We start from the raw sequence: 10240 nt of genomic DNA on the forward strand, positions 1-10240 counted from the left end.
TATAATATAAAATATAAGAAATTAAGATGTTAAAAAAATGTAAATTAATATAAATGCCCCAATAATATGTTTTATAAGATTAACAATTAACAGTAATTGGTAAAATAATTTATACCTATGTATCATCCTTATTAAATGCCTTTTTATTTATCATAAAAATATTTTAGATTAAATTTAAAAAAAATTGAAAAATACCATTTCAAGCTACTTTTTTTTTTTACTATTTTCATCAACATTTACTGATTTTGAATCAATTTGACTATTTTTTTTTATCAATTTTCGCCAATTCTAAAATGATCGAGTTTTTCTAGAGCTAACCACCAAACCGATAAAATTGCAAGCTAAAATTGTTTCTAAAATTTGAATTTATGACCTTTGAATCACCAAAAAGCAATGCTATATAATTTTTTGGTTACCGTGACATTGGAGTATATTCACCGTTTTACTCACTCGAACCAACTTGTTGGCAGAAACAATGCATTATAGAGTACGGCATGAGTCTGCCACTAATTGTCCTCGGTAGTTTTCCAGGATTCGTGGAAAAAGAGGGAAAAGTAACGGTGAAGTAAGTAAGAAGATAGAAACGGAAACTAAGGGTGGTGGTGTCTTTTTGACAAATAAAGTACTATAATTGGATATTTTCAAGTTAACCAATTACAAATTGTTTTCCTAGAATTATTGCCAAAACTGGTTGGCCAAGGAATTTGATTCCATGCTTACGTTGTTAGCAGTAAAAGTTAAGAGAGGATATCAATTTGCGTGAATTGGATTGAACGAATGTAATAATATAGGAGAGTCATTAAGTGGGGTGTGTTCATTGACGGCTTGTCTCAACAGAAGAACAATGCGCTTTGAATAAAAACTCTCTTAATTTTTTTTGCTTAGAGGGTATCTGATAATATACAAAGCTAGAATCAAACTGGCTTCATAGAAGGTGCAACAAACAAGGTACAATAAGCAAATAAAATATTTGGTATATTTTTGCACAGCCTTGAAAAATGAGTTTTGGAAGTAGAGGGAAGCTGAAAGACACAAGCTTGAGCACATCAGCTGAAAGCAACACGAACACCAAGAGAGACAAGATACTGGCTCAGTACAGTGCAGATGCTGAGATTCTGGCTGAGTTTGAGCTGTCTGGTGTGTCTGGCAAATCATTTGACTACTCAAGGATGGTTCTTGATCCTTCCAGGTTAGTGTCTGAGCAGAAAATGACTGCATATTTGTCCAAAATCCAAAGGGGTGGCCTTATCCAACCCTTTGGATGTATGCTTGCAATTGAGGAATCCACTTTTAGGATCATTGGGTACAGTGATAATTGCTTTCAATTGTTGGGTTTGGAGAGGCAAATTGATTCAAAGCAGTTCATGAATCTAATTGGGGTTGATGCCACAACCCTTTTCACTCCCCCTTCTGGGGCTTCACTTGCAAAAGCTGCGGCTTCCAGGGAAATTTCACTCTTGAACCCTATTTGGGTCTATGCTAGGACAACCCAGAAGCCATTTTATGCCATACTGCATAGGATTGATGTTGGGGTTGTGATTGATTTGGAGCCTGCGCGGATGAGTGATCCGACATTGTCACTTGCTGGGGCTGTTCAGTCACAGAAGCTGGCTGTTAGGGCTATTTCAAGGCTGCAATCTCTTCCCGGGGAAGATATTGGACTGTTGTGTGACACTGTTGTTGAGGAGGTGCAGAAGCTTACTGGATATGATAGAGTTATGGTTTATAAGTTTCATGAGGATGATCATGGTGAGGTTGTATCTGAGATTAGGAGGTCTGATTTGGAGCCTTACTTGGGTTTGCACTATCCGGCCACGGATATCCCTCAAGCTTCTCGGTTCTTGTTCAAGCAAAACCGGGTCAGGATGATCTGTGATTGCCATGCAAAGCCGGTTAAGGTTATTCAGAGTGAAGAACTAAGGCAACCTCTTTGCTTGGTGAACTCAACCCTTAGGTTACCACATGGTTGTCACACTCAGTACATGGCCAACATGGGCTCAATTGCCTCTCTGGTGATGGCAATTATAGTCAATGGAAAGGATGCAACAAGGCTTTGGGGTTTGCTAGTTTGTCATCACACTTCACCACGCTATGTGTCTTTCCTGGTTCGCTATGCTTGTGAGTTCCTAATGCAGACTTTTGGACTGCAGCTTTACATGGAGATTCAATTGGCATCACAGATGGCAGAGAAGAGAATTCTTAAGACACAAACCTTACTGTGTGACATGCTCCTTCGTGATGCACCATTCGGCATTGTTAATCAATCCCCAAGTATCATGGATCTTGTGAAGTGTGACGGGGCTGCCTTGTATTATGAAGGAAACTGTTGGCTGTTAGGCACAACCCCAACTGAAGCACAGGTGAAAGACATAGCTGAATGGCTACTTAGTAATCATGGGGACTCAACAGGTTTGACAACAGATAGTTTGGCCGATGCTGGTTATCCAGGCGCTGCTTCACTGGGCGATGCAGTTTGTGGCATGGCCACAGCAAGAATCAATTCAAAACATTTCTTGTTCTGGTTCAGATCTCACACTGCTAAGGAAGTGAAATGGGGAGGAGCCAAGCACCATCCAGAGGATAAAGATGATGGAGGAAAAATGAACCCAAGATCATCATTTAAAGCTTTTCTTGAAGTAGTCAAAAGCAAAAGTTTGCCTTGGGAAGTGCTGGAAATCAATGCTATTCACTCATTGCAACTAATAATAAGAGATTCATTCCAAGACACAGAGAACACTGGTCCAAAGACTTTAAGTTATGTACAGAAAAGTGACACTGCAGCTGGAGGGATGGATGAACTCAGTTCAGTAGCACTTCAAATGGTGAGATTAATTGAGACAGCAACAGTCCCAATTTTTGGGGTTGATTTAGGCGGTGTAATCAATGGATGGAATACTAAAATAGCGGAATTGACAGGTCTACAGGCCAGTGAAGCTATGGGAAAATCCCTGGTAAATGAAATTATACATGTGGACTCGGGTGACACTTTTAAAAATACTCTAAGCAGAGCCTTGCAAGGTAAATCAATTCTTGCAGAAAAGATAGTGGTAAATTCAGAGTTTTAACTTTATTAACTCACCCAAATGTTACTCATGATTCAGTGTGGGGAAAAAAATGTTCTGTAGTTGCTAGCCTAGCAGCCACAGGGGCCGTTCTTCAGAATTTGATTCCACCATGATCGTTTGAAATGTTCAAATCATGAAACTAATACTGATCCTTGCATAGGTTCAACAACTGAACCATGCATAGTTTCATACCTTATCCAATATTAGATATTGGTGACCGTCTTTGCTGAAAGCTTCAGCATTTATTCTCCATTTGCATATCCTTTACTTCCCTATGCTTCTAAAATTAAAATTTAATTTTGAGGTGGTTCACTTCTGAGACTCTGAACATCTCAAGGATGAAAGTTTTTGGTGTATATATAAGGCTTTGGACAAATAAATATATCATGTTTTCTAAGGTTATGCTATTGTTTTCATCAATAGGAATGTAAAATTAAATGGGTAGTGTTATATAATTGAATATGAAAGTTGGAGTTTGACTTGTAATCTTATTTCAATTTCTTCTCCCTCAGAAATTTACCCTTATTGATTACTGATGTTTTTCAGGCCAGGAGGACAAAAATGTTGAGTTGAAAATAAAACACTTTGGGCTTGATCAACAACAGGAAGTTGCATGTCTCATGGTCAATGCTTGCATTAGTAGGGACTACACAGATGCTATTGTTGGGGTATGCTTTGTAGGTGAAGACATCACTTATGAAAAAGTGGTTCAAGATAAATTCATCAAGTTGGAAGGTGATTACAAAGCAATCATACAGAGTCTGAGTCCACTGATTCCACCCATATTTTCTTCTGATGAGAATGTCTGCTGCTCTGAATGGAATGCAGCGATGGAGAGGCTAACTGGTTGGAAAAGAGATGAAGTCATAGGAAAATTGCTTCCTGGTGAAATTTTTGGAAGCTTTTGTCGACTAAAAGGTCAAGATACACTGACTAATTTTATGATTTTACTATACCGTGGAATAAGCCGTCAAGATTCTGAGAAGTTACCATTTGGATTTTTTCATAGAAATGGAGAATTCATAGAGACTTACATAACAGCAAACAAGAAAATTGATGCTGGAGGGAATATGCTTGGCTGTTTCTGCTTCTTGCAGATTGTAATGCCAGACCTGAATCAGCCTTCTGAAGAACACAATCCTAGAGGCAGGGAAAGCATTTCTGAATCTGAAGAGGCATATATACTACAAGAGATGAAGAAACCTTTAAATGGTATACGATTCACCCGCAAACTTTTGGAAAATACAACTGTCTCGGAAAACCAAAAACAATTTCTTGACACTAGTGATGCATGTGAAAGACAAATCATGGCAATTATTGAGGATACACACTTGGGAAGTATTAACGAAGAGTAAGTGTTTTTGTTGCATTTTGATAGGCATAAATTCTCTTTGAGTTGTACTTTCTTTTTTCATTTGTTATGATTAATGTTTAAAATAGGGTTAAATATATTTTTCGTCCTAATAAAATTTCAGATTTCGTGCTTTATTTTATTTTCCATGATCGACAACAGTCCCTGCGAGGGACTATAAAATTGGCAAAAATAGATTAAAAAATTTAACCCCCACAGACTGGTATTGATGACAGAAAATAAACAAGAAACTAAAAATAGAAAAAAACATTTAAAAGGACTAAAACTAGAAATCTGAAATTTTATAGGGACCAAAAGCATATTTAACTCTTCAAAATATCACTTTATGTTCCACACTGACATATATGCATACATACTGTCACGCCTTTAGATTACGCAGATAAAAATACAATAGTGCTGACTTTTGTTTTTGATATTTTTTGCTGATACTAGCAGCACTTTGCAGCTAAACGTGGAAGAGTTTGTTCTGGGAAATATTTTAGATGCCATTGTCAGTCAAGTCATGATGTTGATAAGAGAGAAGAACTTGCAACTGTTTCACGAAATTCCTGATGAAATAAAAATGCTTTCTCTATATGGTGACCAAATTAGGCTTCAGGTGGTCTTGTCTGACTTTTTGCTTAATGTAGTCAGCCATACGGCATCTCCAAATGGCTGGGTAGAAATCAAGGTTTCACCTACTTTAAAGATAATACAGGATGGTGATGAGTTTATCCATCTGCAGTTCAGGTAAAATAACCAAGAATTTATTGTTGTCCATAGATTATTCATAGCTGATTAATTTGGTTGCTTATACCATATATTAGACTTTCTGACTCAATGATAGTTGATTTCTCTCATTTTTGTTTCACATGAAATTCATGTTTGGTTGATGTCTGAATCAGTTATGGTTTTATATTTAAAATATAGATTTTTGTGACAATTGTGGGTCAAGCTTCCTCTAACTTGTTTGTACCACATGTTGCATTGCATATGTTTTCTACTTCTAGTTCTCAAATATTCTAGATCCATGTGCACTTTTTCTCTCTTATTGTTTATATTGGCTGCAGTTGTCCACTATGGAAATTGACATTGGTCACAAGGTGTAGGTAGACATCTAAATTATGTTATGAAAAGCATCTTTTGTGAAATACATATGCAAATTTTGGGTCACTATTGAGCCTTATTTAAACCCACTCTATTACTGCACTAGAAAATAGAAGACCAGAAAGGATCTTTGTCAGTCAAAAAAATATTTGGCCTGCTTGTCATAAAATTGAGGCATGATGCATTCAACAACAAAGGAAGCCCACCATTGAGTAGTAAAATGTGCTATCATTCAATTTTAGGTGATCTTGGTACTATTTTAGACAATTTCCTAGGCACTAAAATTATGTTAATTCTGTGCTTCCTTGTTCATTTACTTCACCTAGATGTGATATATTTAACCCTTTTCTGCATTTCATGGTTGGGATTTGTTATAATCCTTCACTTTTAGACCTGCTGGCTGTCTTGATTAGACATGCCAACTTAGGCACAGTTAAGATTAGCTTCTAGCTCATCAGCGTGTTTTTTAATTCTAGAAGGCAAGAATAGCTCTGTTGAGTTTATAGGTGGTTATGGAGAGGTTAGATACGGAATATTTTAAAAAAGTTGATTTTAACTTTTACAAGAAGTTTGATTAAATTTACTTCCTTTATTCATTTTATTTTCTTTTCTTGTAGGTGCTGAGTGAATAGACAATTTAGTCCCTGAGATTGTACCCATTTTGTATATTAGTCCCTAACTTAATATTAAATTCAAAATAGTCCCTATCTTTGCATAAGTGTTGCAAAATAGTCATTCCGTTAAATTTTAAAGTAACGTCGTTAGTGAGGTAAATTTTAATGCCACGTGGACTATCCAACATGGTACTAAAGGATGACGTGGCATGACACGTGGATGTGTCTCCTAAAAGATGTCATGTCATTTAATGATAACAAAATGAATAAATAGGCAATTTAGTCCCTGACTTTGTACCCCTGTTGCATATTAGTCCCTAACTTAATGAAAAATTCAAAATAATCCCTATCTTTTGCATAAGTGTTGCAAAATAGTCCTTAACTTAAAAGATGCCAGAAATCGTGCTTAAAGTGTCCATGCATTGCAAAGGTTGTGCCTTGCACGATTTCTGGCGGCGCAGATTCCTCCTTGGATTCCTTGTCATCTTTTGATTCCTCTAGTTTTTTCTCTTCTTCTTTCTTTTCTTCTTCATTTGCTTTTTTCTCCTCCACTTTGTTTTCCTCTGATTTTTTCTCTTCCTATTCAAAACACAAAAAAAAAAAAAATCAAAACCCGGAATGATACATTGATGGTAATTGAAGAGAAAAAAGAGAGGAAAAGAGAATGGTTATGCAGACCTCGCCCATTGGTGTTGACGACAATAGAGATAAGGTTGTTGCTGTGGATTTTTGGTTCTTTTTATTTGTGCAAGTGTGTGTGGGTTCTTTTTCGTATATATGCTTCAATTGGTTCAGAACCATCAAATTTGAAGAAGCCACTCATTCTATCATCATCAAATGACGTGACACTAAAATTGACCTTACTAACAGTGTTACTTTAAAATTTAACGGAAGAACTATTTTGCAATACTTATGCAAAAGATAGGGACTATTTTGAATTTTTCATTAAGTTAGGGACTAATATGCAACAGGGGTATAAAGTCAGGGACTAAATTGCCTATTTATTCGTTTTGTTATCATCAAATGACGTGACATCTTTTAAGAGGCACGTTCACGTGTCATGCCACGTCATCCTTTAGTGTCACGTTGGATAGTCCACGTGACACTAAAATTGACCTCACTAACGGTGTTACTTTAAAATTTAACGGAAGGACTATTTTGCAACACTTATGCAAAGATAGAGACTATTTTGAATTTAATATTAAGCTAGGGACTAATATGCAAAATGGGTACAATCTCAGGGACTAAATTGCCTATTCACTCGTAGGTGCTTGTTGAAAAGTGTTTCCAAAATGTCCCTTACACTATTGCTTCTAGTTCTATAATGATACTTTTTTCCCTTCTGTTTGAATAGTTGATAATCACGTTTGTTAGATTATCACTGCTTTCTCTCACTTTAGATTCTAAACTTTACTCACGTTCATGCATTCAACACAACATTCCTAATATCACCCACCCTTAAAAATGCAAATGCCTATAGTCGCGATTGTATGACCATTTCATGGGATAATCATTATTGTTTTAGAAACAGCATAGTTTTGGACTCTACCTGTTGTGATGGTTACTTTAAAGATGTCATCTAAATTAGAATCATTCTTGTTTTAGAAACAGCATAGTTTTAGACTCTACCTGTTGTGATAGACTAGAGGCTCATTTTATGACATTCTTCAAGCAGAATTGCCCATTCTGGTCAAGGTATTCCTTCCAATGTTATTCATGAAATGGTTGAAGGAGGGAATCAATGGACTACACAGGAAGGTCTAGGACTATATATGTCCAGGAAAATTCTCAGGAGGATGAGTGGTCATGTCCACTACCAAAGAGGACAAGATATGTGCTATTTTCTCATTGATCTTGAAATTAGAACAAGAAAAGAAAGGCAAAGGAATTTGCATGCAAAGACAAGCATGTTAAGTTAGTTTTATTCTCTTGATGCTCTTACAAGTGAAAGGGGTGTTAAGGATCATTTGCAGAGAGAGACCAGTAATCTTGCTTTGAAGCTTGCAGATATAGCAAGTGCTCATATCAACACTGGGATTTATCTTGTAATGCATTAAAGGAAGTCTATGCTTGTGCAGGAAAAATTTTAGGCAGTATATATACCTTCGTACTAAGGCTTAAATATTATTACAGTAACACACATAGTAGAATGCTAAGAGGAATTTTGAATATTGTATGCCCTTTCCTGCAAAGACAAGCATGGCTATTGATTGTTTGTAATACTAATATTTTATGTATAAATAAGGCGCAATCTAGTAATATTGCCCTACATAATTGGCTATACCATGCAGATGCATTTTTTTTCCTTTTTAGAGCTTAAAAATTCATAGAAAAAGCAGAAGTTAGTACATCAATTAATAAAATAAAAGGAACAAGCATCTCTTCTCACGAAAACTAAGCCATGACAAAAAATTAACTTCTTTCTATTATAGTAATTGACCATGCCACAAAGATTCATGCAGTTCTTCGTAGCTGTCGCATAAATTCTCTGTAACTTATACATAAAAGGTGCACACAACTCATAAGGTCACCTTATGCTATGTTTTATCAAAATTTTAAAGATCTTTGAAAAATGTAAACACCTATGAACAATGACTCCAACAGAATATTATATAGTATAGACAATACTCTAAAATAACATTACAAACTGAAAAACACGTTTGGTGCTGTCATGCCATAAGCTGTACTAATCAATGTAAATATGATAGGGAATTGCTATGGGCACCATTCATTTTGCTGGTACACCCAGCACAACATATGTAATTCTCATATTGTCCTTCTGTAATTGGTTTACAAATTCACAATCCATAAGCCAATTATGGATCAGTAATTCGTATGCCATATACGAATTGTCGATCCATAATTGTCTTATGGATTGTGAATCCGTAACCAATTATGGATCAGCCCAATCCGTATGTGGCCCTTACGTTTTTTTTTTAATTTTTTCAAAAATATGTTTTACGAATTAATTTAAAATTAATGGTTCAAGTTCGAGTTATTAACACAATGGTCCAAGTTGGCTTGGATGTGTAGAGGCAACACTCATGTTTGGCATGAAAATGTTGACTTCACTTTGATGCACCATGCACATTTTTCAACATGCTAATTCAACAATCACAAGCTCCATTAACTTAATTTGTTTTTTTTAGGGAATTAACTTGATTTGTTGAATTAGTAAAATCCACCAAGTCACCATCTCATTATTATCATTAAGTTTGCTTTGGTGGGGAAGAAGACTATTGGCAAGATTTTCACCAAGGAAGAGAAAGAAGAAATGGTACAATAGTGCATTAGTGATGGGTGAACTACTAGGAGAAAAATCATAAGTTTAAATTTAAATTTTTGTACTTTGAATTAATAAAATAAGATTTTGTGACTATTTTTTTCCATGTGACTTAAAATTTCATGTACTTCATGTTAGGCAACCATAAAAAATTAATGTTTTTTCATTTCTTTTTATAATTATTAGATAATAAAAATAATTTTTTGATTTATTAAAGGGAAATTGGATTGGATTTTTGGAGTAGGTTTACACCAAACTAATTACGCCATGTCCTAATTACTGCATGTGACCAACACCATCATACAAGTCACACTCATTGCAAAAGGGAAGAAACATAAGCACTAAACTTCACAACCACAGAGTTCGGTTAAGAAACCTATTGCAAGCAGTTCTCATATCCAAAATACAGACTTTGTCAGTCAGGAAACTTCTTTGAATCTTCAAGCCCTAGGAGGATCTCAAACAACACTTTCAAGTAAACAGGTCTAGTCTAGAGAAAAGTTGCAAATGTTGGAGGAGAGGCTAAGGGCCGTAGAAGGTAGCAACTATGACGTTGGGGAGGTTGTTGATTTGTATTTGGTACCCAATGTAGTCATCCCTCTGAAATTTAAGGTGTCATAATTTCCTATGTACAGTGGAACAAGTTGTCCAAAAGGACATCTGATGATGTACTATAGAAAGATGGCATCACATGCTTGTAATGAGAAGCTACTCATTCATTGCTTCCAAGATAGCTTAACTGAGGCAACTCTCAATTGGTACATGCATATAAAGCAAGCACATATTCGTTCTTGGAAAGATCTAGTATATGCTTTCCTAA

The 10240-nt window shown here is 35.8% G+C and overlaps 1 protein-coding gene across 2 annotated transcripts; it reads left to right on the forward strand.

Annotated features, from left to right (window-relative positions):
• The first annotated feature begins 693 nt into the window (after nt 1–693).
• Nucleotides 694–8418, forward strand: LOC114386482 (phytochrome E-like). Of its 2 annotated transcripts, none has more exons than XM_028346498.1 (4): nt 694–3018; nt 3612–4416; nt 4870–5166; nt 7813–8418. In XM_028346498.1, exons 1-4 carry the CDS (start codon nt 999–1001, stop codon nt 8054–8056), a joined length of 3366 nt encoding a protein of 1121 aa, XP_028202299.1. In that variant the 5' UTR covers nt 694–998; the 3' UTR covers nt 8057–8418. The 2 variants fall into 2 exon arrangements, with proteins under 2 accessions (XP_028202299.1, XP_028202300.1); XM_028346499.1 differs by having other exon boundaries at nt 4873–5166.
• Nucleotides 8419–10240: the final 1822 nt, after the last annotated feature.

The sequence above is a fragment of the Glycine soja genome, chromosome 15, assembly GCF_004193775.1.
Source record: "Glycine soja cultivar W05 chromosome 15, ASM419377v2, whole genome shotgun sequence".
Taxonomy (NCBI): Eukaryota; Viridiplantae; Streptophyta; class Magnoliopsida; order Fabales; family Fabaceae; genus Glycine; species Glycine soja.

Excerpts from the sequence above, each read along its gene's own strand:
- LOC114386482 (XM_028346498.1), top strand. The coding sequence starts at position 999 with ATGAGTTTTGGAAGTAGAGGGAAGCTGAAAGACACAAGCTTGAGCACA. Across the intron at positions 3,019-3,611 it reads TCTAAGCAGAGCCTTGCAAG|GCCAGGAGGACAAAAATGTT; the intron begins GTAAATCAATTC and ends GATGTTTTTCAG. Across the intron at positions 5,167-7,812 it reads TTTATCCATCTGCAGTTCAG|AATTGCCCATTCTGGTCAAG; the intron begins GTAAAATAACCA and ends TTCTTCAAGCAG.